This window comes from Aethalodelphis obliquidens, unplaced genomic scaffold (genome assembly GCF_003676395.1).
Source record: "Aethalodelphis obliquidens isolate GAN/ISIS:26980383/991018 unplaced genomic scaffold, ASM367639v1 scaffold55, whole genome shotgun sequence".
Classification (NCBI taxonomy): Eukaryota; Metazoa; Chordata; class Mammalia; order Artiodactyla; family Delphinidae; genus Aethalodelphis; species Aethalodelphis obliquidens.
Window position 1 is genome coordinate 10814760 of NW_020837999.1, and position 27719 is coordinate 10842478.

Below are 27719 nucleotides of genomic sequence, written 5' to 3' on the forward strand. Positions count from 1 at the left end.
CACTGATGTTCTCTCTGTAGTCATAATGAGAGGTAGATACTATGGCTGAAGTTTAGAGGACTAGATAATTGTAGAAGTTCTTACTTTTTTGGCTTCAAGACACCTGTTATTGAGGACCCTAAAGACTTTATTTTTGTGGGTTATACCTACTCATAGTTGCCATATTAGAAGTTAAATCTGAAAAGTTTTTAAATGCAAAAATATACAAACATACATTCTCTTGGTCTTTAGAGTGACAATGTCATCACATATCATGTAGTCTCTAGAATGCAAAAGGAAATAAAGTCTTATTAGTATTATGAAAGTAGTTTGACCACGTGGAATTCTGAAAAGATCCCAAGGTTCCCTTGGGCTTCCTGGACCTCACTTTGAGACCCACTGATAGATGTAAATACCAACAACTGCATTTCTTCAGCGGTCAATCAACTCATATATTTTGGTTCATCCACTTGTGCAGTCTTAGAAACAAATCTCCTTTCCCTTTACTAGTATGTCGTTCCATCTGGTAGAGTTGTGTGGCTGATTGCAAAAAGTATCCTTTTTGTAACAAGTGTCATTTGCTGACCCAGGAAGAAAATTGAGCTAGATAGGTCGTAACATACATTAAAGCAAAATAGAGTTCAAAAATGTTTTCTGTGAGCTTCTGGTAGGATCTGTAAGTCTGCAAATACTGCACAGGGGAAATTGCTTTAAATGGTGCAGCTGGTCTGCAGTGGAAGGATTGGGTTACAGTCAGGCTGAGTCAGGCAGAAAGAGGTTTATAGACAAAAATTAAAGAAAGCACTGCGGATTCTTGTCATGCTTTGCCCTTGAACACTATGCCAAGACCTCTGTTTTGGTTTTTTTAATAAAGAGATCGATGATATTTCGTGATTGCTTTAATGACTCGGGATTTCCCCCTTACGTTTTAAACAGCCTGTATCTACAGTTACGTTATGTTTTCTTTCTTTGTATCCCGCTTACAAAAAGTAACGACATAAAGCTAAAACCCTTTCAGTAGGACTCCATTACGATCCTTCTGTTAAGCAACTAGCTCGTTCATTCTTTTCACAGCACTTTATCCACTTTTTCCTGCTCCAGCTCTTGGTAAACGCCTCGGAGCGTTTAGATCCCGGGCTTCTAATGTCTTTTTACTGCAGATGAATACAATTTAAAACCTGAAAGCTGCTGGAAGAAAGGTAGAGCATTCCCCGTCCCAAGGTTAAATCTTTGCCCGGAGCTGGCCACTTGGGAAGGAAAATCTGAATGGACCGTGGTTAAGAATCAGAAAATGACTGTGTGTAACAGCGCGTTTCTCTTGGTGGGGATAAGGCCCACGCGGAGCATTCCCGACAGGTGAGCTGCAGCACGAGGGATGACTTAGTCGACCTCCAGCGGGGTCGGAGGGCTCGCCCCTTGAGCAGCGAACGCCAGAACAGCCACGGTCTGACCTGAGTCCTACAAGTCCTCTGCGCCCGAGCCAGCGTACGTCTGCTGCGCTCTTGCGTGCCGCCGCCGCCGCCGCGAGTTCGCATCTTGTGAGCCACCGACCAATGGGACAGAAGCCAATGCCTGGCGTCCTCTGTGATTGGCTCTCAGCAGGGAGGTGGTGGCGGAGGGTGGGCCTTAGGGCGTGAACGGTTTTCTGCCGCTCAGCGGGCGGGTGGCGACTCGTGAGGTTCCCGCAACCAGGAAAGGCTGGGAGTCACTGCGATCAGAGGCGACTGTCTCAGAACTGCTTGGCCCTGCCGGGAGGAGGCGCCACTCGCAATTGCAGGTTCCTGCGCTGGGGCAGCGATTCAACCTCACTCCGGTTGGCCGAGGAGGAAAAGGAGAAGGAAAGGGCCGGGCCGGGTCCCCGCCCCTCGCGCCCCAGATGGATGTGCCTCGCCCGGTGACACGGCGGGCGGCGGCGGCGGCCACCATGCTCCTGCGCACGGCTCGGGTCCCGCGCGAGTGCTGGTTCGTGCCCACCGCGCTGCTCTGCGCCTACGGCTTCTTCGCCAGCCTCAGGCCGTCCGAGCCCTTCTTGACCCCGTACCTGCTGGGGCCCGACAAGAACCTGACGAAGAGGGAGGTAGGCGCGGGGGGCGGGCGGGAGGTGGCTCGGCCGGCGCGGGGCGCGGGCGCCGAGATGTGCGGGAAAAGGTGAGAGCGGGCGGAGGGGCTGTAGCTGAGGAAAGAAGGAGTGAGAAAGGCGCTCGAAACGCGGGAGCCATTCTGAGCAGAGATTGCTGACTTTTCTCAGTTGGAAGGCGCTGCCTTAATTCACGCTGTTTTTCTCTCCTGCGTCGGATTGATAGGCCGTGTCTTAGGTGAAGGGCTCGAAACGCGGTTCGGGAGCCCCAGTTCACGTGTGCTTCAGGCGATGTGCTGATGATGCTGTAATGGAACTTAGCCCCACTCTGCTCCGACTGATCCAGCAGTTCCTGCTTGGGGGCGGGGACGGGGGCGGGGGGGAGGAGAATATTTGGAGAATAAAAGGGAAAACAGCAGGTTGTACTTTGGACATGGTAAAGATTTAAATAAATATTTGCTGCCGGAAAGTAAGGAACCAGATGCTGAGTAACTCCTGCTTTCTGAAAGGATCTTCCCTCTACCTACTGCACCCTCTTCCTTCCCCTACTTTGCATTGTTTACCCTTGAGAGATGGAAGTGCTCAAATAAGGACTGTACAAGACAACAAGAACCCATCATCTTGTCTTGATTTTTGGTTGGGCGAGACTGTGTCCAGGAATACGCTTCCCACACGCTCCCCCAACCCCACCTCCCAGGATAAAAGCAGATATTTAGATGGTATCACATAGTTGGCATTTAATTATAGTTTTTCTTGCGTTGTGAATTGTTGCTTCACGGATGTTAGTTTTGCTCCTTTCTGTTCTGCTGCGACGTTGAGAGTAATTAAGAGTACATAGTCCATGATCAAGAACTTTTTGCTGACTTCCCCAGGAGGATTTATAAGTAAAGTACTTGGAGTGCATTGTGTACTTTAAAAATGTGTTTAACTCTTTAAAGTGTATGGTCAATCTCAACACCAGTTTTTTGAAAAAGAAAGACATTATATTAACTGAAAAAGGACTTAAACTCAAGCTGCTACCACAAAACCCAAGTAAAGCAGATTCAGCATCCTCTTCCTTGAACACTACAAAGCAAGAAAGCTGAGGTCTGGTATTCCTTTCTGGAACAAAAGGGTGAAAGCTGAGTGGGCAGTTGTTAGCTGTTTCTTATTTCTTATGTCTACTTCTCCTCCCACCCTGCCTTCCTGTCCCAGCTGCTGTGAAGTACTCCTCCCATTTAAACCTTACTCTCTACCCTGTGATTAGTAGTCACCTGTTTTGAGTATCCCTGCATAACAGGTCAGAGCAGGATGTAATTACTCATAATCCAGTTTGTTGTTGCATTGCTCCTCCATTTTCAAGGGCACTTAACAGGGAAGGGATTGAACTCTTGGTTGAGGATTTCACTTGAGTTTCCCACATTATCTCACCCCTAGCAAGTGGCACTTTTACCCAACTTCAGATCTACTTCTCAGTCTTATGGACCACTCCACAAGGAACTGTAAGAGTTACTCATTACCTATTTGAATTATAGTATTGGTTAAAAACAATAATAAAGGGGAAAGGGCCAACTCTTGTGAACAGAATGATTCTCCAAGAAGACAATTACTTCAGTAAATACAAGAGAGAATGATTCTGGAGACCCACAGCAAACACCAAATCTGAATTGTAGCCACTGAAGCAGAAATGATACTGTCTGTGAGCTGCTAACAATTAAAATTTCATGTGAACTGCCACGTGATCTGCACAGTTTGTGCACCTTGCCTGAAAGAGAAGCACACGGGGAGAGAAACATGCTCCCATTGTTGATATTTGAAAGCCGAACTGTTTTGTACAAGTGCCCTGGGCAGAATTGCTGTGTGATGTGCCATCATGTGTCCTGTCTTATCAGAAAGCTGCCTAGGTGAGTGAAATATGTTCGAGGCGTATAGCAATAAAGCAGAGGGGCCAGGCCTAGGAAACATTTGCTGAATGTGTAACAAAAACATAGCACACTTCTGTTACTGCACATTAGATGAGGAAGAGGGCAGGGTTTGAAGAAAAATCCAGAAGTCTGGAAAGGGATGTCGTTTGTGTCTGAGGACCTCAGAATCATGGCCGATTCTGATGGTCGTGCACAGTATGGCTCTGTCCACCCTCTCTGGAACCCTAGGTTTTTAAATATCTCTAATAACTGAAATAAATAGGACAACTTGTTCTCCTTTCTGACTGCTTGTTTTCACCAAGGTACAGTTATTTATTTATTTAATATTACATGATTTTTAGGCAAAGCAAATGCCAAATCATGGTCAGTCTATTTGTGTTGAATTTTGTATTTCCCTCAGGAGACTTTAGAAGGTCCAAGAGCAGTCATCTTAGATAGAGCTGTTGTTAACCAAGGTCAAAGACAAAAGGAGGAAAAGAAGGTCAGAATTTCCTCTTTCCACTCTCAAAGGACTTTTTTTTCTTAGATTTCCGGAAAACCATTAACCTGTATCACTTTATAAATTTTAAACAGGTTAAAATTTGTCTTTCAGTAGTTGAAAGCCAAACTTTTAATAAAATAGAGCTCTTTATCACCAAAAATTTTTTATCCTTTCATCTTTTCCAGCATGGGATTTGACATTCACTACCTTTCTTTGATACTTTTAAGACATTAAATTTAAAACTATTCTGCCTAATATTGAGAGCCTTACAGAATTTGGCTCTTATTTCCTTAACACCCTTATCTCCCACTACATCCTTCTTCCCCTTGCCTTCTACATGCCCAAGCTCCATCCACGTTAATCTTATAGTCATAAATCCAGTGGATCTAACTTTCTCATCCTTCAAGGTCCATCTCAAAGGAGCAACCCCCCATATTTCCTAACTCCCTTGTCAATAATTTACGTGTATGTGCTCTTCACTAGGTTCAGAACTCCTGGAGAACTGAGGCTTCATTTTATTCTTTTTTTGTTTTCGTAATCTCCATACAGTTTGAAAACAGTGTTGTGCAAATAAGTGCTTACTAACTAGTTGTCTAATTGAAATGTGATTCTAAAATAAAGTGTAAATCTGAATTAGAGCTTAAAACTGAACAGCTGTTTTCCCTTGACTCTGTGTCTCAGAAGAAGGCACAAACAAGCTCTGATCCAAAGAACTGTGAAAGGCACCTTAGAATAAAATCAGTTCCCTTAGCTCACACGGCAGATTTTTACCTGAGATAAGAAGGCATCGTCCAGGTGTGGCCAGTAAGAGTCTGTAACCTGTACGTTTTTGCATGTGGGAAGTTTCGCTTCAGGATTCAGAGTATCCATCAAAGAAGCATTTCCTGGTGTGACAGCTTCTCCTTGGAGGCATTGAGAGAGAAGGGGTCTTACGGAGACTTCTGGAGACACAGTGGCTAAGCTCTGCATATTGTCTGGTCTTCTCTCTTCATGAAAGCCCCATAAAAGCACCCCTACGCAGGTTGAAAAAGCTGCTTTATGGCATTAGAAGTAAGCCTGGAACATAGTAGATGATCAACAATAGTTTTCTGATTGAAGAAATGGGGCATTTTAGGGTGGTGGATTCAGAATATCTAGGTGCAGATACTCCCTCTGCCGGTGACTAGCTGGGATAACTTCGGGCAATTCATATAAGGCCTAGTTTCCTTGGTTGTAAGATAGAGATGATAAAAGCATCTACCGCTTAGCGTTGTTTGGATTAAATGAGGTCATATAGGTGAGGTGATTAGCATAGCGTGTGGTGTCAGTAGAGATGTACTATTATAATGCTGATAATGCTGTGGGAGGGACGGTCCTCTTGGTTTGATGTCTCTCCTAGGAGTAAATTCAGATTTCTCATTGAGAATAAGTTAAAGAGAACATATCTGGTCTTTTTCCCCTGCTTGCCTTTATTTTAGTTTCTACTTGGCATTGCTTTTCCTTATCTTCATTACGTAAACTGTGGTTTTTGTATTAGGAGTGGCATTAGACTCATAAGCATAAACACTTTAAATTGATAATTGAAAGGATGAGGTTTATATAACGAAAACTTCACAGTTAATCGTTTGGGGACAACTAGTATTGAAGGGTATATAACATGTCTAAGTGCAGACAGTATTACTGGAGTGAAGAATCAGTGAAAGTCCCAAGCGGTGTGGTGGAGAACAAAGACGACTGGGTATGGAAGGAAGGTATTTTTAAAGGGGAAGTGTGGTGGCTAATAGCTTTGTAGTATTATGTTGGGGAAAATGTAGTATTATGTTGGGGAAAAAGTGTGGTGGCTAATAGCTTTGTAGTATTATGTTGGGGAAAATAAAAAAAAAATTTATTTTTAAAGGGGAAGTGTGGTGGCTAATAGCTTTGTAGTATTATGTTGGGGAAAATGTGAAGGTGAAGAAATATGCAGAGTCAAACAGAGGAGGCAGTTTCACACTTAAGAAAACTGTAGGAGAATGAATAAAACTATAGGCAAAAAAGGAGTGGGAAGTTGCTAATGGAGCACACCTGTGAAGTCTGTAGGGAAGCCTTCACTCCTCACGGCTTTCATCTCAAGGTTGCCCTTATCCCCTTTGGTTTTCAGCTGAGAAGCCTCTGACCCTGTGTTAAGTCAGCCGAGTGCACTTTGTTCCTCATTTGATAAAACTTACACACTTGTGAATAAGAATCATTTCTACAGTTCTCGATTATTCTTTCACGCACACATTCAGGCACAAGAAAGTTTCCTGGTAAATGGAGGTTGCTAGATGATTTGCAAACACAAATTAGACCGGAATTCATGAAGGCGAGGCTATTAGACAAATCACTTTTGATATTCAGCCAGTCAGAAATCAAGTCTGGAATGTATTTCAGATTATGTTTTCCTTTTATAGTTGTTCTCTGCATTGGCAATTATTTTATAATAATTTACTAAAAATAAAATTTTTACTTTATTGTTCCTCTAAAACCTTAAAACAATTAGTTGGGTGAACTGAGGTATACATGAGAGTTAAAAAGTAAGTCAAACCCAAGGATTAGATTGCTCCATCACAAAGTATTTAGACTGTTAGTAAGACTACCTTTCAGAACGCACTTAAAAACTGAGGCCACTGATCCAAACTTTGAAATGATCACTTATAAAACTGACTCGCTTAAAGCCCCAGGAACTTACTAGGCAATGGGGCAGGTGTAAAAAGAGGGAAAAGTTTCCTTCAATGATTGTTATTCGAAGAATGGGGACGACAGTTCAGTTAATTTAATTTGTATTGTCCCAAGTGGTCTGTGTTTCAGCTTCAGTCCTTAAGTCTTTAAACGTATGAAAAAAGAGTAAGTGATTTACATGTACTCTCTCATTTAGTCCTTGCAAGAAACCACCCTGTGGCATAGGTTTTACTTCTCTTTTACTGATAATGGAGATTAAGGCTAAAAGGAACTGAAAAAAAAAACTTGCTTAAAATCATACGGCAAATGATGGAACAGAAATTCCAGCTGGGGTCTTTGTGGTTTAAATATTATTTCTACTATCTTCCAATGAAAAATTAATGAAAAAAAAACCTTCCATTTTTTTTCATAGTATAGACATACAAAAAGAAGGACAACATGCTACCATCCACAGATAGTTACTCTGTTAAGACTGTAGGACAGATTTACCTTCTTTATCTATTCATGTTACCCCAAAGAAATGAAACTTAAAATCAGAGAAACCTAATCAAACAGTAGGATCATGGCTCCCTGTTCTGTGGCTAGAAGTAAGAACTGACAATGATTCCAAAACATTTATTTGTTTCCAAAGCATTTATTGAGCCAAGTATCTTCCAAACAGTGTGCGAGCTGTTAGGTTGTGCAAATGAAAGTCAAGTCCACCCTGAAAGAACCTATAAAGCAATGGTTCTAAACTCTGGCTCATAATAAAATCTCCTGGGAGGTTTCTAAAAAATGCCTGCGGCAAGGCATCCACATTTTTGAAAGCTCCTTGGGAGATGTGTAGCCATGGTTAAGAAGCAGTGCCATGAGGTAACTGAGGAGACTGACACATACAAAGCAGTATCAGGAGAGCTTTTTGGGTGGTGGGATACAAACACTATCAGCTGCAGCAAAGTCTTCCAGGATGAGGAAGGCCTTGAACTAGGCTTTGATGAATAGGGAAGATTTTATTAGGAAAAAGACGATGGGGTGGAAACGGAGAAGTATATTCCAAACAATTATCAGAATTGTTGTCAAGATTTCTTTGGTTGATAAAAATGAGATCTTTGAGGTACTGGTAGATTGTTTCATAAGAATAAATTGTTACGAATGTTCCCGGTCCTTTGAGATCACTAACGAGATTTTATCTTTTTTCTACCAGGTCTTCAATGAAATATATCCAGTATGGACTTACTCTTACCTGGTGCTGTTGTTTCCTGTGTTCCTTGCCACAGACTTCCTCCGTTATAAACCTGTTGTTCTGCTGCAGGGACTCAGCCTTATTGTTACATGGTTCATGCTGCTCTATGCCCAGGGACTGCTGGCCATTCAGTTCTTGGAATTCTTCTATGGCATCGCCACAGCCACTGAAATTGCCTATTACTCCTACATCTACAGTGTGGTAGACCTGAGCATGTACCAGAAAGTCACGAGTTACTGTCGAAGTGCCACCTTGGTGGGCTTCACAGTGGGCTCTGTCCTAGGGCAGATCCTCGTCTCAGTGGCAGGCTGGTCCCTATTCAGCCTGAATGTCATCTCTCTTACCTGTGTTTCTGTGGCTTTCGCTGTAGCCTGGTTTCTCCCTATGCCACAGAAGAGTCTTTTCTTTCACCACGTTCCTCCCTCCTGCCAAGGAGCAAATGGCGTCAAGGTACACAATGGTGGCATTGCTACTGATACCTCAGCTTCTAACCACCTTCCGCAGTGGGAAGACGTTGAATCAAAAATCCCTCTAAATACAGAGGAGCCTCCCATGGAGGGACAGGTAAGCACAGCCTTAAATGCCTGGTGGTTGCTACTCTGGGGCTAGACCAATGGTGAAAAGCAGACAGGAAAGTCCCTCAATTCATTTGGATTCTGGTTTTATCTTGAGTTGCTTCATTGGTTCATTAATTCATTCATTCAATATAACGTTGATTTATATTAGGGATGACAAATGTATTTTCCTCTGGAGTAAATGACCTCCGGGACTGGCACAACATTATTATTTTTTTTACTTAAATTTTATTTTAGATTTTTTTTTTAACATCTTTATTGGAGTATAATTGCTTTACAATGGTGTGTTAGTTTCTGCTTTATAACAAAGTGAATCAGTTATGCATATGTTCCCATATCTCTTCCCTCTTGCGTCTCCCTCCCTCCCACCCTCCCTATCCCGCCCCTCTAGGTGGTCACAAAGCACCGAGCTGATCTCCCTGTGCTATGCGGCTGCTTCCCACTAGCTATCTATTTTACGTTTGGTAGTGTATATATGTCCATGCCACTCTCTCACTTTGTCACAGCTTACCCTTCCCCCTCCCCATATCCTCAAGTCCATTCTCTAGTAGGTCTGTGTCTTTATTCCCATCTTACCCCTAGGTTCTTCATGACATTTTTTTTTTCTTAAATTCCATATATATGTGTCTTTCTCTTTCTGACTTACTTCACTCTGTATGACAGACTCTGGGTCTATCCGCCTCATTACAAATAGCTCAATTTCATTTCTTTTTATGGCTGAGTAATATTCCATTGTATATATGTGCCACATCTTCTTTATCCATTCCTCTGATGATGGACACTTAGGTTGTTTCCATCTCCTGGCTATTGTAAATAGAGCTGCAATGAACATTTTGGTACATGACTCTTTTTGAATTATGGTTTTCTCAGGGTATATGCCCAGTAGTGGGATTGCTGGGTCATATGGTAGTTCTATTTGTAGTTTTTTAAGGAACCTCCATACTGTTCTCCATAGTGGCTGTACCAATTTACATTCCCACCAGCAGTGCAAGAGTGTTCCCTTTTCTTCACACTCTTTCCAGCATTTATTTCTAGATTTTTTGGTGATGGCCATTCTGACTGGTGTGAGATGATATCTCATTGTAGTTTTGATTTGCATTTCTCTAATGATTAATGAGGTTGAGCATTCTTTCATGTGTTTGTTGGCAGTCTGTATATCTTCTTTGGAGAAATGTCTATTTAGGTCTTCTGCCCATTTTTGGATTGGGTTGTTTGTTTTTTTTGTTATTGAGTTGCTGGCACAACATTATATTGCTCATGTTGGAGATGTCTTAGAAGCCACAGCAATGTCTGTCTCTTCTTCATCTTTCTATCCTCAGAACTTGGTATGTAAAGGAAGCTCTAGAAAAAATTTTCTAAATGAATAGGTGAAATGATTCCAATAAATGATGAATATCTACTTCCAGTTTCTGAATTGAAGTCCACAGTATGTAAGGATAGGAAGTTATCTTCCTCATCTGTGCTGACAGCTATGTGTGATACAGGCATACCTCAAGGATATTGTGGGTTTAGTTCCAGACCGCTGAGGTAAAGCAAATATTATAATAAAGCAAGTCACACAATTTTTTTTGTTTCACAGTGCATATAAAATTTATGTTGGTACTATACTGTAGTCTATTATGTGTGCAATAGCATTATGTATAAAATAATATACATACCTAAATTTAAAAATACATAATTGCCAAAAAATGCCAACCGTCATCTGGGCCTTCAGCGAGTCGTAATCTTTTTGCTGGTGGAGGGTCTTGCCACGATCTTGTTGGCTGCTGACTGATGAGCGTGGTGGTTGCTGAAGGTTGGGGTGCTGTGGCAATGTCTTAAAATAAGACAGCAGTGAAGTTTGCCGCATCGATTGACTCTTCCTTCAGGAATGATTTCTCTGCAGCATCAATGCTGTTTGATAGCATTGTACCCATAGTAGAATTTCTTTGAAAATTGGAGTCAGTCCTCTTAAACCCTGCTTTATGAGCTAAGTTTATGTAACGCGCTAAATTCTTGGTTGTCCTTTCAACAGTCTTCACAGCATCTTTACCAGGAGTAGATTCCATCTCAAGAAACCACTTTCTTTGTTCATCCATTGGAAGCAGCTGCTTATCCATTCAAGTTTTATCATAAAATTGCAGCAGTTCAGTCACAACTTCAGGTTTCACTTCTAATTCTAGTTTTTTTGCTATTTCCACCACATCTACAGTTATTTTCTCCACTGAAGTCTTGAACCCCTCAAAGTCATCCATGAAACAAAAGTTTTACAACACAATGGTTTATTCTGACACATTTCGTTTACTTTTTTATAATGTGATCACTGCCCACTAAACTGATTTTATTACCAACTAATGAGGTGAAATCTAAAATTTAAAAAACTCTGTCCTAGACCACCTTGATATTTGTTATTTATAGATATGCAAAATGTCAGTACTTGATATGGTAAAGAATTATAAACTTTTAGAGTTAGAAGTGATTCTAACCACAAATCATATAACAATCAGAGCATGTTAAAGGGACTTTAGGTCACATCACCCTTTCATTTTAGAGATAAGGATTCAGATCCAACACTAGTGAGTCGTGCAAAATTACACACATGTACTCCTAGACATAATTTTAGAGCAGATATGAAATCCACTTCAATCTGTACCTTGCTCCGTGAAGTCTTTCGGTGGGATAACAACATGGTCAGAACCATCATGTTGGCCATGGTGAGGTAAAATTAGGATTCAAGTCAGTTTCATGGTCTCCTTGGCTCAGCTACCGACACCAGGACAGGCAAGCAGTGCTGCTTGGCAGCTGTACAGCCCTAAAATACTGCTTGCTTTTCTTTGACGAGCTTGAAGGAAAATTAGAATGTGGATATTGGAGATCACAGTGCCATCTTAAGTTGACAAAGCCCATCAATGAACCATAAATGATAATCGTGGTAATTACAGTAAAGAAGAGTTCTAGGTCAGTGGGTGGTTTTATCTTGACTTAAAAAGAGGGAAAATGAGGTAGAAGTCAAAGTGATAGCCCAGTCCACAAGTTATCTTAGAGTATTTGTAAGTTGATTTTCAGAATGAGTCCTACTGCTTTGGGGCAGAGGGTGCTGACATTGCAGGAGGAGGAGCTGCCAAAGCCAGTGATTTTCTTTCCCAAACAGGCAACTGGACTCATTTTGTGCTTGGCATATAGTTGGACATGATTTTTTTTAAGTAGCTTATCCATTAGAAATGATGTAAATTAAACCAACTCTTTAGCACAGGGCTTGACATGAGATTAATGCTTAATAAATATCTGTTAATAAAACTATACTTTTATTTGTAGACTGACACCTTTTACTATTAGGAAGCTTTGTGTGTGTGTGTGTGTGTGTGTGTGTGTGTGTGTGAGTTCCATAAAACACAGACAGCAGCAAAATAACTGTTTTTATCTTGTACTCAATATCATTTATAGAAGCAGAGTATAGCGGATTTTGAAGAAGGGAGGCAGTCCCCAGTACTAGTACTTACCAGCAGGGTGACCTTGGGCCAGTTTCTTAATTCTTTGTGACTTTTAGTTCCCTCATTCATATACCTACCTCATAGGGCTATTTCAAGTATTAAATAAAGCCATGTAGAGCTTTCAAATTAGTATACATAAGTAGGTAATCAATACACGGTAATTTCTATTATTATCTTTATCATTAGATATGAATAATCAAGAACAGCTTTGTACCTTCACTGTAGATCTTTATTTGTGAGGCTGTAAATAATTTCTCATCTTCCCTTTGAATTTGTTGAAGGTATTCTGGGCCTTATGAAGAGTTATGAGAGTCTGGTACTAATTCCATCACAAGTTCTTTTTCTTTTTTTTCTCTTTTTCTTTTCTTTTTTTTTTTTTTACTTTTTGGTCACACCGCGTGGCATGCGGTATCTTAGTTCCCCCGACCAGGGATGGAACCTGTGCCCGCTGCAGTGGAAGTGCGGAGTCTTAACTGCTGGACCACCAGGGAAGTCCCACAAATTCTTTTTCTTTAACTGAGTTAGGCTACCCCTAAATGTAGAGTGTTAAATCAGATGATCACTAAGCTTTACTTGACTCTAGAATCCTGAGTTTTGTGAGCTGACTGATGTGAAGGTACTCTCTTTTTTCTTCTGTTTCCCAGGCATACCATGAACAACTTCTCCTTTCCTCTCCAGTCCCTCACATATGTAGGGATACACAGAAGTAATTTAATTGAAATCATCAGCCCTTGACTTAAATCTTCATAGTCTAGGCATTAAACCCTAGTTATCCCCTCCCCCTACATTTTCCTATTGTATATAGAAGAAAATGCAAAATTCTGATCATGGCCTACAAAACGCCATACAATTTGGCTGCTTGCCAACCTCTCTGACCTTCTCTCTCAATTGGGCTGAAACACATCAAGCTTGTTCCCACCTCAGAACTTCAAATCAGGAGATTGTGTCAGTCAGGACTGCCCTTCATTCTGATCTTCATGGCTGGTTCCTTTATGTCACTCAGGTCGCAGCTCGGACATCAGCTTTTCAGAAAGCCATTTAACACTCTTAGCAATCATTACTCCATTCCAAGGTCACTTGCTAGCCCATTACCCTTTTTACTTTCTTTATAGTATTATTCCTACTATAAGCTCTCTTTTATGTGTGTGTTTATCATCTGTCTCTCTTACTCCAGTGTTAATTTCATAAGGGCAGGGCAGTTAATTTCATGGCCTTAACAGGGTGATTATGGTGGGTTTTTTCCTGCCTCTGTCTCCCAGCTTACGCAAGGCATGCAAAGTCCAGCAGCAGCTGAAAGTTAAAACCATGGGATCAACCTTTTATTTCTAGCTAGACAAGTGAGAAAGTGGGGGGCTTGCATGTTGAGGAGTGAGGGGGTCATCCCCATTGGTCTTTTTCTCCCCAGTTACCACATCTCCCCTGCAACCTCAGTGATGGCAGAGGCCTTCACTGAGAAATGGCCTGTGTCTCTGGACAAAGGAACAGGTTAAGAGGCTCCTATTGTCTGAAGAGTGTGGGGGCATGCCCGTTATTTTTCTTTCTTTTCTCTTGCTATTTAAATTGACAAGAACAGATACTACACTTGATCTTAGCCAAAAGGCTGAGATGAAATAGACAAAATAAACTTTAAGCTAAAATTACTGTCAAGTATAAATTTTACTAATATAGTAATTCCAAAGGACCAAGGAGCAGGGCAGTGGCTTTATTGAGAACCCAGGATTTATGAGCGTCCACCGTGCCCAGTCACTTTTAAATCATCAGCACAGCCCTATAATTCAGATATTTAGGTGAAGTGACTTGCCCAGGGTCACACAGCTAAGTGAGAGTCTTCTGGGACCAACAGTAACTTTTGCAAAGGCGTCTCTTGCTATACTTAATCACTGCCACCCTCTGACACTCACATTCTTTCTTTTTATACTATTCTGTTTCCTTGGGTCAAAGAATCCGACCCCTGAATTAAGGTTAAATAGGAATTAGTGGCAGACCAAAAGCCAAAATCGCTTCAAGATATTCTTTTAATTCCCCCATGTAATGCCTTTAGTCACAAAAATATAGAACAATATAGAAAATTACAAGTCAAGCGACCTTAGTATTCACAGGCAAGCACTAATATATTTTAATGTACCATGATCATATTAAAATAGAAATAACTATGAAACATTTTCTGCGGAGAAGCAGCCCCTGCGGCAGGCAGCAGGAAGGGACAGGAAGGCTGCACGGCGCCCAGGCCTCCGATGGCCTAGGTCTCACCCCGCAGCGCACTGTTGATGCGCCGGAACGCTGCTTCCTTCTCCGAGTCTAGGTCTTCGTTGGTGACCCGGAAACCCAGCTTAGGGGCTGGGGGCAGCCTCAGAGGCTCCCCTCGCCTGTGCGGCAGCAGAGGAATCCTGCGTTTTCGGGGCCTGGGACCGTCAGGTGTGAGGGAGCCGTTCCTCCAGGGCCGTTTCTGCCCTCTTGTTGCCTCTGCATCTTTGTCAGGCTGGCTTTTCCTCTGGGAAACCACCGGAGCTGCAGAGGGCGACGGAGGGCCCTCCTTGCTCCCTTTCTTTGCAGACTTCTGGGGCAGCCCTTGCGGTATGGCGGGACCCCTCCTTCTCTTCACTGGCAGGAAACCTCGGGTGGAGCTATATGAGCTCGTGATGGCGTTTCTTTGGGGGCAGGAGCTCATACAAGAGGTCTGCAGTTTCCTGTTGGATCTGTCTTCTGCCCTCTTGGCGTGGAGGTCTCTCTGCAGAGGTCCAGGCCTGGGCACGAAGAAGGAGCCCCCCAGGGGCCTAAATGCAGATCGTGCGCCCCCGGTGTCATCGGGGCCGCTTCTCTGGTCTTCGTTCCTCCCTGTGACTGTGGGGACTTCCTCCTGCTTGGCCATCCCTTGCCCGCTCTCTCCCAGGGCCCTCAACACCGTCTTATCTGTGCTGTAGTTCGGGACATAGCTGGGTGTCGTGGGCAGCACTGGCTGCCCCCGCGCCACACTGACAGTGACTGTGTCCACTGCGGACACTGAGCTGCGGGATGTCGTGGAGGTGCGAGCACCCATCACCGCCTTCTTCCGATGGCCTCGACTGCAGATGGAGATAAGGACCCCCAGAAAGGAGCGCAGGGTCTGCGGGATGGTAGAATGGGGTCTCAGAGACTCTGTGGCAAAGCGCAGATGCAGAGTCACTGGACACTTGTGGGCTGGCCTGCGAGTGGATAGCTGGCCATAGACAGCTGGGTGACCCGGGCCGGCCACGGGAAGTCGGTGGGCGCGGGGAGCGGGCTGGGGGCAGCCGAACCCTCCTGGCAGGTGCTGGTCCCCCAGTGCCCGGGGCGGGGGTGAGGGGCAGGGCCTACCTAAGTAACTGCCCCTAGAGAACTTGGGTGAGGTCGGTCCTTGGATAGAGAGCTGGGCTCCGAGCACTCTCCTTCAGCTGTCAACTCGGCCAAAAGCGGAGTGCGCTCTCTTTGGCCTGTTGCCTTTTTATACTCTGCAACCTGTGAGCGAACAATGGGCGTGTGTTCGCAGGGCGCAAAAGTTTAGGGAGGGGTGGCGCATGCGCAGAGTACACGTCAGGCCCTGGGGCGCGCAGGTGAGGATGCGCGCCCCTGGACCGTCTAGCGCTTCTGAATCTCCCGGGGGTCTGAGGGTTGGAGGTGTTTGCCTTGAGGGTGATGAGCTTCTTGGCAGGGCAGCTGCCCCTTCTCCTCCGGCCGGCTCTAACTGTACAGGTTGGGTCCCCGGCCACCAGAGCGGGAAAGCTGGAGAGCAGGGTACCTGGCTCAGCAGCCGCCGCCCGAGGTGGCAGATTTGGCATCAGCGCCTGTGCGTCCGCCTGCCCTCCCCCCTGGTAACATTGGAGGAGAGAGCCGCTAAGAACAGAAGTGCCAAAAAAAAACCCCCAAAAAACCCAGAAGTGCCCAAGCCACCGAGATCCTGCTGGGGTGACAACTGAAGGGGCAGGCAGGGCGGGCTGGGAGGGACATATATACCAGGTCCAAACCCAGAAAGATCTGAAATGCACGAGTCAGAATGAAAGTCCAGAATCATCCTTGGGCTTTGGGCTGAGCTGGAAGTATAGCCAAACTCTTCAAGGTCTCCAGCTCCACCTGCAGTTTCTGCCTGGCTGGGACATTGCCCCAGAGTGGGGTTAAGTTTAAGGAGTCGAAGGAGGCATACATTTCCATCCTCTGGATCACTGCTTACCAAAAAATACATAATGCCAGGCACATATGTAATTTTGAATTTTCTAATGAACACACCAGGAAAATGAAAATGGTGGAGTCAATGTAAATAATAGATTTTTAATTCAGTATCTGCAAAATGTTAGAATTTTTACATGTGGCACGAGAAATGTGGTCATATTACGAGGGCTTGAGAGCCGCATGGAGCAAGATAGAGGACAAACAGCATGCAGTTGAAACTCTAAGAAGTGAACGCTAACAGGCAGATGGGGCCTGGAAGTCCAAAGTTGAATAACAGCACTCAGGACCTATTTGTTGATTATGTTAATGAGTCATGGTAAATAGAATATAAGGAAAACCAACATTTATTGAGCACTTGCTACATACTGAATAATGCTTATCTAGTTCTTGCAATAACCTGTTGAAGTAAGCATTAATTTCCATTTTACTGTAAAAAGCCTAAGATTCAGAAATTTTTCTCATCTGAGTGTAGACAAGTACGCTGCTGATTCATCATCTCAGCTCCCATTTATTTTGACCTGGGTACCAGACACTGTGCCAAAAATCTTATATTCATTATCTCATTCTTATTAAAACTACTATCATTAAAACTCTACGATATAGGTATCACTGTCTCCATTTTACAGGTGAGGGAACTGGAGCTCTACTGATTTTATTTAAAAGATTCATACTTAATTTTTTAAGTAAACAATACAGAAAACTACATAAAAAGAAGTCAAAATAATCTGAACTGCTGGGTGCAAAGATTACCACTGTTAATATTTTAGTGCCCTTTCTAAATATCACTGTTTGTACAGATTTTATAGTAAATGAAATTATAACCTACATGTAGGTTTATAACTTTATGGTTTTTTACTCCGTGTTAATTCAAGACTGATCTTTCTTTCTTTTCATGTCAGAATAGCCTTCAGAACCCAAAGAATTGAAACCATAATGGTGAAAGTGACTGGGGGGAGGTTTGTGTTGGGCAGTATTCTGTCTTTCTCACCAGGCTGGCCCTGAGCACTAAAAGTCAGGATCAGAAAGACTTGTGTGAAGGACAAAGTCTGTCTTTTGACCCTCCCCATTTTTTTTTCATTTGTGGTCACAGCCTTTCCCTCTGGATATCTCCAGTTGGGCCCCTGCCAATGGATATGTCTGAGTTGGGATGGAGGGAGAGAGTGTGTAGCCGTATATGGCTGTGCCCCCTACCTTTGGCAGCTTAATGCCCTTGAAGCTCAGATAGGTGTTATCTCCCCTGAAAAAGAGTAGCCAAAGGCAGGTCTCTGTGCCAACTCTTAAAAGGTTTCCAGTGCCCCTGAACTAGGGCTTATGAACTAGGGCTCTACGAGATACCAGGCAAAGGCAAGAATGAGTATTCTTGGAACAAGATAAGTGCATAGCAGGCCAGGGCAGGACAGAGTGTCCCAGAAGCCTTTTATGGTGGAAGAGAACTTTATCATTGCCGATTCTTAAGTACACCTTGAAAGCGCCTTCTTCTGTGATTTTGTTCTTGTTTCCTTTGCTTTGAATGTTGTTCTTAATTGTTTCTCTATTCTAATCTTATCTATCTCCCAAAGCCTGTCTCAAACACCAGTTCTTCCATGATACATATTTTGGTTCCTTTTCCTTGAAACCAGATGTACTATATTTGTCCCCATTGGTTAAGGCTCATTGTATATGTTTGTACTATGTTTTGGGTAATGAAATATCAATATCTGAGAAAATAATGATAGTCTTCCTTTCGTCATGAAAAAAATGTTCATTGTTTATAGCAAGAATTAGGATTGTGTCCTTCAACAGCACAATAAAAGAAGCAAACTTATTCTCAAGTTTCCATCCTAGCTATTGGCTTGATAATAGACACATCTCCCTCTGCATATAACTGAGCTAAGAAAAGAGTAGCATTTAACTTGGTATTATAAACACCTAACTATACCTATTAAAAGGTTCTATTTAAAGAAGGGGCTGCACAGAAATTAACGTAAAATGGATTAAAGACTTGAATGTAAGACCTGAAATCATAAAACGCCTTAGAAGAAGACATACGTGGTAAGCTCCTTGACATCTGTCTTGGCAATGTGTTTTTTAATTTGACACCAAGAGCAAAAATAAGTGGGACAACGTCAAACTAAAAAGCTTCTATACAACAAAGAAAAGCATCAACAAAATGAAAAGGCAACCTACTGAATGGGAGAAAATATCTGCAAATCATATGTCTGATAAGGGGTTAATATCCAAATTATAAAATGAACTCATACAACTCAATAGCAAAAAAAGAATCCAATTTAAAAATGAGCAGAAGATCTGAATAGACATTTTTCCCAAGAAGACATTCAGATGGCCAACAGGTACATGTAAAGATGCTCAATGTCACTAATCATCAGGGGAATGCAACTCAAAACCAGAATGAGATATCACCTCACACCTGTTAGAATGACTGTTATCAAAAAGATAAGAAATAAGTGTTGGTGAGGATGTGGAGAAAAGTGAACCCTCGTGCACTATTGGTGGGAATGTAAATTGTTGCAGTCACTGGAAAACGGTGTGGAGGTTCCTCAAAAATTAAAAATCAGGGACTTCCCTGGTGGCGCAGTGGTTAAGAATCGGCCTGCCAGTACAGGGAACATGGGTTTGATCCCTGGTCCAGGAAGATCCCTCATGCCACGAAGCAACTAAGCCCATGCGCCACAACTACTGAGCCCACACGCCACAACTAACGAAGCCTGTGCACCTAGAGCCCATGCTCCGCAACAAGAGAAGCCACCACAATGAGAAGCCTGTGCACCACAACGAAGAGTAATCTCCACTCGCCGCAACTAGGGAAAGCCCTCATGCAGCAATGAAGACCCGACGCAGCCAAAACTAAATAAATTAAATAAATAAATTAAAAAAAATCAGACTACCACATGATTCAAGGATTCTACTTCTAGGTATATATCCAAAGAAAATGGAAACACTAACTCAAAAAGATACAGGCACCCACCAATTCACTGCAGCATTATTTACAATAGCCAAGATATGGAAACAACCTAAGGGTCCATCAGTGGATGAATGAATAAAGAAAATGTGGTATACGGACAAATTTATATACACACTGGAACACTATTTATTCACCCATTAAAAAGCGAATGAAGTCTTGCCATTTGCAACAATGTGGATGGACTTAGAGGGCATTATACTAAGTGAAGTAAGTCAGACAGAGAAAGACAAATATTGCATGATCTCATTTATATGTGGAAACTAAAAACAAAACAAAACAAAAACCCCAAGCTCATAGATACAGAGAACAGACTGGTAGTTGCCAGAGGAAGGGGGTAGGGGGTAGCAAAATGGGTAAAGGGGAGTCAAAAGGTAAAACTCCCAGTTGTAAATAAGTCTTGGGGATGTAATGTACAGCATGGTGACTATAATTAGTAATACCATATTGCATATTTGAAAGTTGCTAGGAGAGTAGATCTTAAAACTTCTCATCACAGGAAAAAAAATTATAACTGTATGGTGACAGATATTGACTAGGCTTATTGTGGTGATCATTTCACATTGTATACAAATATAAAATCATTGTTATATACCTAAAACTAGTATAAAGTTAAAGGTCAATTATACCTCAGTTTTTAAAAATAAAGGAGAAAGGGCTGACAGCAGGTGGGAGTAGTCATTTTACATCTGTAGGTTCTCATGTGCAAGATATGGGTTCCAGCCAGCAAGCGGGTTGAATCATGCTGCTGCCATTGGTGTTAATAATGTGTAACATGGCTCCTGTCACACATCCTGGCTCTTATATGCTAATTCACAGTTAGCTTCCTCTTGGTCCCTTTGGATTCTCTCATTTTGCCTTCCCACGTTAGTTGCAAAAGTAAAAGTTCCTATGTTCTGAGCGAGGCTCCGGAATTATGGCAACCTTTGATAGCTATTTCACAGGATGTCTGGAATCTCATATTGACTTCTTGGCATAGTCCAGGGATGATGGTACATAGTAATGTTTTGATTCACTCAGTTACATGCATAGTAGCTTTATTACTTCATTGTAATAGTAATATTTCCCATAAATACTGGGTAACAGAAAAAGTGTAAGGAAGAAAATTAAAATCACTGATTACCCCATCAGCAAGAGAGAACTGCTGCTAATATTTTGATTTATTTCTTTCTAAGATTTCTGTCTTAACTATTATCTTTCAGTGAATCTGATAGGTTCTCACTCATGGATTCTACCTGAACAGTGATTTACTAGGGTTGCTAATTATTGCGCTTTTGTTTTTTGGTTGCGTTGGGCTTGTGGGCTTTCTCTAGTTGCGGTGAGCGGGAGCTACACTGCGTTGCGGTGCGCGGGCTTCTCATTGCGGTGGCTTCTCTTGTTGCGGACGGAGCACGGGCTCTAGGCGCGTGGGCTTCACTAGTTGTGGCTCACGGGCTGTAGAGTGCAGGCTCAGTAGTTGTGGCGCACAGGCTTAGTTGCTCTGCAGCATGTGGGATCTTCCCGGAACAGGGCTTGAACCCGTGTCCCCTGCATTGGCACGTGGATTCTTAACCACTGCGCCACCAGGGAAGCCCAAATTATTGCTTATTCTTAATGTTGCTTGCCACTGTATGGGGAGATATGGAATGTCATCTCCCTTTGGCTAAAGTACGCGATTTCTGACCATCTTTCTACCTTCATTTTGTAAACAGTATATCATTTGCTGGATGTACTAATGTTTATAGAGCATTCAAAGCAAAAATTATATAAGAATGTGTTTTTTTCCCCAGGGGGATAAATGTAATTGCTAAGAAGTTTATACATACATACACACACACACGTATATGAAATAAGCAATTGGTTTTCACAAGGAACAAGAAAAAAGTCTGTTGAATAGAAAATTGAGTCTATACAATTGCTTTCTGTACAGTTGGCTTCTTCCCTTTTTCTGTGTAGGAATCCAAGCCAGACCGTCTCCTTGTGCTGAAGGTCCTGTGGAATGATTTCCTGGTGTGCTACTCTTCTCGCCCTCTGCTCTGCTGGTCCGTGTGGTGGGCCCTCTCCACCTGCGGCTATTTTCAAGTCGTGAACTATGCACAGGGCCTGTGGGAGCAGGTGATGCCTTCTCGTCATGCTGCCATCTATAACGGTGGCGTGGAGGCCGTTTCAACCTTACTGGGTAAGCAGTGCAGGGTGGTAGGGCAGCTTGGGAGGGGGAGATTCCTCTGGTAGTGAAGTCAACCATAATCAGATTTTCTCTCCCCTCCCAAGTTTGAAGTAACCCCAGAGAATGGATTACTTATTTTAAGCTCTGATTTTATAATTTAGGAGGACAATTTAGAATTGCACATGAGGTGGAGGGCTATGACTAACAAACTTAAATTCTTTTAACCTTTGGGAAACCTAATATAATAGTCCTCTAAATTGTCTTCTTATCTAGGTTTCCATTATCTCTGATTTACTGGGTTCTTCTGCCACTTGTTGAAAAACTTGGAGTAACCTATACAATACTTTATAACAGCAGTAGCAAATATATTGTTTATATGTGCCAAGCGCTGCTCTAAAGACTTTATGTATGTTCACTCAGTCCTCACAGAATTCCTAAGATAGGTGTAATTATTATCCCCAGCTTACAGTTAAGGAAGCTGTGGACAGATAGGTTAATCACTTGGCCAAGATGATATAGATGGTAAGTGGTAAAGTCACGGTTTGAACTCAGAGCCTGTGTCTTTGGCCATTTTATTCTGTTGTCCCTTTCTAATTTGTCGACCCACCTCAGAAGGTTTTGGAAAACTTTATATGATTTCTGTAAACACTTAAAACTGTGACTGGCACTTAGAAAGCACTCCATACATTTTAGCTATCGTTATCATAATCATCATCATTTTACCACATAATAAACTGCCCCTCAGTTGGGAAGAGAGATGAGCCATCCTGCCGTGTTGCCAAGCTACAAGCAGTGGTTCTTTTTGATTCTCGCCTCTGTGTCCGCCTCAGTAGTTTTTCCTTAGCAGCATCCCTGGCTCTGTATCCTCCTTTTCCTTCTCATTACCAGCTGCCCTAGTTCAGTCTCTCATCATCTCTCCATGGCTCCATACTATTTATTCCATCAAGTCCAAAATTCTCTGCCTGTCTTTCAAGGCCCTCCATAATCTTAAGTTACCCTGTTTAAAAGATCTTAAAATGTAATAATCTAAGATGAATTTTTAATTTATTGAAATAGTATTTGTGTAGCAAAATGACAAATTTTCTCTTTTTGTTTTGTAGGTGCTGTTGCTGTGTTTGCAGTTGGTTACATAAAATTATCCTGGTCCACTTGGGGAGAATTGATATTGTCTCTGTTTTCTCTCCTGATTGCTGCTGCAGTGTACATCATGGACACCGTGGGTAACATTTGGGTGTGCTATGCATCCTACGTTGTCTTCAGAATCATCTACATGTTACTCATCACTATAGCAACGTATGTATTTTGATTCAAAGAACCATTAGGAAGAGCTGACAGGATTAGCTTTTTGGTTTCTTTACAAATTAAATTTTCTGGTTAAAAGAGGCAAATGGGAGGAAGCATTATATGTGTATTGCCAGTTTTTCTCCTGAGGAAGCATTTAGGCAAGGTTCTTTATTTCCTTGTTTAAATGTTCCTGCTGTTTTCAGATGTTTGCATGGGGTTTACATCATTTAGCAACAAAATATTCTTCACTTGGTTGGGAAGGGAATTGACAGTAGAAAGTACGGGCTACTCTTCACACTATCCTGGAAGTAATTCTTGTCTATGCATTCTTTTTATTTATTTTTTAAGTTTTCAGATTGCTGCAAACCTCAGCATGGAGCGCTACGCCCTAGTGTTTGGTGTAAATACCTTCATCGCTCTGGCACTGCAGACTCTGCTTACTCTAATTGTGGTAGATGCCAGTGGCCTTGGCTTGGAAATTACCCCTCAGGTAAGATCTCTGTTTCGGTACTGAAGATGTTATGAGTTGATCAGGCTAACAGAAGTGGAGCATGCTTCATGGAAACAAATTCAAACAATATCATCTTTTTGATGAGGCCCTAGAACATTTCTGTGTGTAATTAACCAGCCTGGTGGAGCTGAGAGGTAATATTGGTTCCTTCCAGGCCAAGCCCTTCGGCTTCCTCATCCATTATTTCCCTCCATTTTAAATTCTGTGCCTGGAATACTACATCTCATGTTTGAGATGCCATGCTTCACCTCAAAGCTCTCTAAGTCTCCTGCTTCTTTATTTAAAACACCCCTCACCCAAATACCAAGGTAATGGCTTCCTGTTGCTGAATAGCATTATGATTCTTAACATATGACCTATTGAGAAAACACCTTCACAAACACTCAGAGACAGTGTGAATAATTTTATTCACTCAGGAATTGTATAGTTGTATATGCCTTCTTGATTGTGAGTTGTAGGTAGGGCTTGTTCTGTACTTCAGCAAAATGGGCAATTGAATAAAAAAGTGCCTACCCTACCTCATCTCAGCCCAAATGATTCCATCTCCATTATTCCTTCCTTACATATTAGTTTTCTTAGAATACAAAGACCTAACATGTTAGCAGTAAGTAACTTTGTTTTTACTGAGGAGGTCTAAAAGAGAAATAGGTAATGTGCATTGAGTGCTTTCTATGTGCCGGGTACTTTATATAGAATTGTGCAGTGTTGTTATCAGGATTAGACATCAAGAAAATGAGTCTGAGAGATGTTGTGTTGTTTAAGGTCACAGTCAATAATAGTATGGCAGAACCAGGATTCAAACCAGCATCTGACTCCAAAGCTTAGGCATCTCCCACTGCATCATGCTGCCTCACAAAAGGATGGGGGAGGGGGTGGACAGAGCAGAGGAATGGGAACTTATTACTTTCTTTTAAGTAAGAATTACTTAAGTGTTTCCCAGTTACTACCTGCAATAAAAACCTTGAGAAGACCTCTCAAGGGCTAGGTACTTTCATTTGGGGTGGAGGGTAGAAGAGTAACTAGGTGCTTGTCATCTTGCTATAGAAGTGGTAGGTTTAAACGTATGGAATAATAGAATTTTGTGGGCTGTGCTGAAACTTGTAACTGCCATGATTAATTAATGAGTTTCCTATAGGAAAATGAAACAGAATTTTAAAGGACCTGGCTCAGAGTGTTAGCTTATCAGTAGTTAGTAAGTTATTTTAAGAACAAAAATGATGATGATGTTGATAAACAACATAGTTACATTAAAATATTGGCTCGGAGGGACTTCCCTGGTGTCTCAGTAGTTAAGAATCCACCTGCCAATGCAGGGGACACGGATTCAATTCCTGGTCCAGGAAGATCCCACATGCCGCAGAGCAGCTAAGCCCATGCGCCACAAATACTGAGCCTGTGCCCTAGAGCCCGTGAGCTACAACTACTGAGCCCGCGTGCTACATCTACTGAAGCCCATGTGCCTAGAGCCCGTGCTCCACAACAAAAGAAGCCACCGCAATGAGAAGCCCGCACACCGCAATGAAAAGTAGCCCCCACTTGCCGCAATTAGAGAAAGCCAGCATGCAGCAACGAAGATCCAACACAGTCAAAAAATAAATAAAATTTTAAAAAAAATTGGCTTAGAGAAGATTCTTATAAAAAGTAATCTTATAATGGAATATATTGATAGTTGACCTTCTACTGCCCTCTTCTGGGCAAGAGTAGAGGTCTTGATATTCAGAATTTGGCCTGTTAATCATATCAGCTTGATTCAATTATAACAGCAAGATTCAATTATAACAGCAACAAAAATAAAAACGATAGTATTAACAGCATTAGCATTGTGCTAATAAACATTTGCATACATAATCTCATCCTTTCCCAACAACTCTGCAATTAGGAAATATTATGAATTACAAAATGTTTTGCAAATGAAGTTGAGGCTCAGAGACTGAGTCTCTCAATCCAGGTCATACAGCTAGTAAGGGGGAAGTCGGGATTTGCACCCAAGAATCAGCCTTCAGTATCACCATGCTGTGCTGCCTCTTTGTATCCTCAGTGCCTGGCACATTGTTTAAGCACACAATGTTTTTTGAAGTGTTATAGAGAAACTGAATATACCTTTAATTATGGAGTCTGTTCACATATATGTAATAAAAGAGCTTACCTTCTAATTGATAATTCTATAAATTATTCTTTCCCCCTCTTTAGTTCTTCATCTACGCTGGTTATTTTGCACTCATTGCTGTGGTTTTCCTGACTAATGGTGCAGTCAATATTTTGAAGAAATACAGAAAAACCCAAGATCCAGAATCAAGTTCTCAAGTGACCACTTCATAACACACTGCTAATGAGCTTCTTATCACAAGAACTCTGCACAGCAGCTGTGCCTGGATGTATTTAATTTTTTAAAGTGTAGACACATATTTATGAGTGTGCATTTCATGGCTTCAAAGCAGCCAGTTGACTATACCTTGTCCTCCTAGAGTAATAGAATACTGTTCAGAAGTGAAGTGTACTTCATGGATTATTTACGAGAGCCAATATAAGGATGACTTTTTTCTGATTTGAAAGTGAGCTTGCTTTTGAAAACCAAGTAATCAAGAGCAATCAAGCAGCACATGGTGGTGTATACTTGCTAGCAAGTGAGTCTGGTGTTTCATAGGTCAAGTACTTCTGTATCAGATTAGCCAGATGCTTGGCCTGGTGGGACCAGGGCTTCACAGGGGCCACAGGTGTTACAGGTCAGAACAGAAATATGTTCTAATAGCACCTGCCTCTGTTCAACTTAATTCTTATTTCTGTGTTATTCATGTGCATTTGTGTTTCTGCAGATGAAAGTTGTTCCTATCACTGACAATATGTGCTCTGGTTTGGTGTTTTATAAGGAATATGTGTCGTTAATAATTTATTTTAAAAAATTCATTGTGTAAATATTCTCAATTCCCATCTTGACAATTATGTATTTGTGTGGATTTTTCATTTTTACATTATTCATATGCTTCCTAGAGAAGCTAATTTAGTTAAATAGTAAGGCAAGTTTTGAGGCCTGCTAAAAATCTAAGTGACCTAATCAGAAAACTTAAGGCAGGTTTGCTTGTCTTTTATTCTTCAGTATGAAGGACTATTAATTCTATGATGAAAAGTTACTAAATGGGCTAAAGATACAACTAACCCATTTTGTATTTGCACTTTTATCTCCAAAATAAAATGGAAAAGTCTTTTTAAAAATAACTTCATCTCCATTTATAGCTTTTATATTATTTATCCTTCTTATTCAAGATAAAGATGTCGTTAAGAGTTGGATCATTCCAAGGTCTTTTTCACAAACTGAGACTCTTATTAATTATTTTGGTGGGACAGGAACTAGGATAGACTTAGTTCCTGTATTTTGTACATTAAATCTGCCTTTGTTTCTAAAGGTGGATCATCTTGAATATTTGCTTAAAATAAGAATTGCTATTGATTCCATTTCCAGGTTACTTGAAAAAAATGTTATTCTGTGCACATTTAATTGGGAAGTTAGTCTACCAAGTGGCTGCTAGCCTGAGACGTAACTATCTTGAAGCCAATTTTGTTGCCTAATCTTAAAAAAAAAAAACAAAAAAAAAAACTAGGTTAACTTTTTTAGAACGACATAGGTAAACACTGAATAATAGTGTCAGGATTCCAAAACTGACATATTCATTTATGTAAACAGGAATTCTAGAAGCAAATGAATGATAAGAATAAGTCAGTTTCCACTCACCTTCCTTTCTGAATAAGGGAAAGGAAAAGAACACTAGCTAAGTAAGGGAAGAGGAAGTGATATTGTAAATAGCAGCCTCTAATTTTATATTTTGTCTTTGTTGTGTTTTATTTTGCTACATAGGGAATTGTTTACTCAGAAACAAGTAGAAAAGTGGTATTTGAGGAATTTTATTTAATTTTTTAAATAAAATAGACTGTGGTACAATCAATACTAAAGCAGTATTTCCCTGGAATTTAATTCAAAGTTTGTGGTACACAGTTAGAGCCTTTACTTATTTAACACAATAATAAGTTTACATCTTGGTGTGTGGCCCTATTTGTAGAATGCTGAACCCAATTTGCAAGTTGTACTGTATGCAGTTTTGTAAAGAAGTGAAAATAATTTGTTGTACTTTTTATTCAATTCTGTATAGATTATAAACTTATTTATTAAATAAATATTTTACAGTATATTTTTCCTTTTTAATCAGAATTGTTTTTAATTTATCTTTTGCTGTATTAGGAGCTTTGGATTACTTCTTTAA

The 27719-nt window shown here is 41.5% G+C and overlaps 1 protein-coding gene and 1 pseudogene across 1 annotated transcript; one reads left to right on the forward strand and one right to left on the reverse strand.

Annotated features, from left to right (window-relative positions):
• Window positions 1–1639: 1639 nt before the first annotated feature.
• On the forward strand, window positions 1640–27647 carry SLC19A2 (solute carrier family 19 member 2). The gene is made up of 6 exons (XM_027086378.1): window positions 1640–2056; window positions 8301–8903; window positions 21461–21683; window positions 22772–22964; window positions 23304–23445; window positions 25657–27647. Exons 1-6 carry the CDS (start codon window positions 1856–1858, stop codon window positions 25783–25785), a joined length of 1491 nt encoding a protein of 496 aa, XP_026942179.1. The 5' UTR covers window positions 1640–1855; the 3' UTR covers window positions 25786–27647.
• On the reverse strand, window positions 13891–13996 carry LOC113609314 (uncharacterized; annotated as a pseudogene).
• Window positions 27648–27719: the final 72 nt, after the last annotated feature.

Bases quoted from the DNA above. Each gene is read 5' to 3' on its own strand.
- SLC19A2 (XM_027086378.1), top strand. From the start codon at position 1,856: ATGGATGTGCCTCGCCCGGTGACACGGCGGGCGGCGGCGGCGGCCACC. The intron at 2,057-8,300 runs GTAGGCGCGGGG...TTTTTCTACCAG, and splicing joins AGAACCTGACGAAGAGGGAG to GTCTTCAATGAAATATATCC. The intron at 21,684-22,771 runs GTAAGCAGTGCA...TTTGTTTTGTAG, and splicing joins GGCCGTTTCAACCTTACTGG to GTGCTGTTGCTGTGTTTGCA.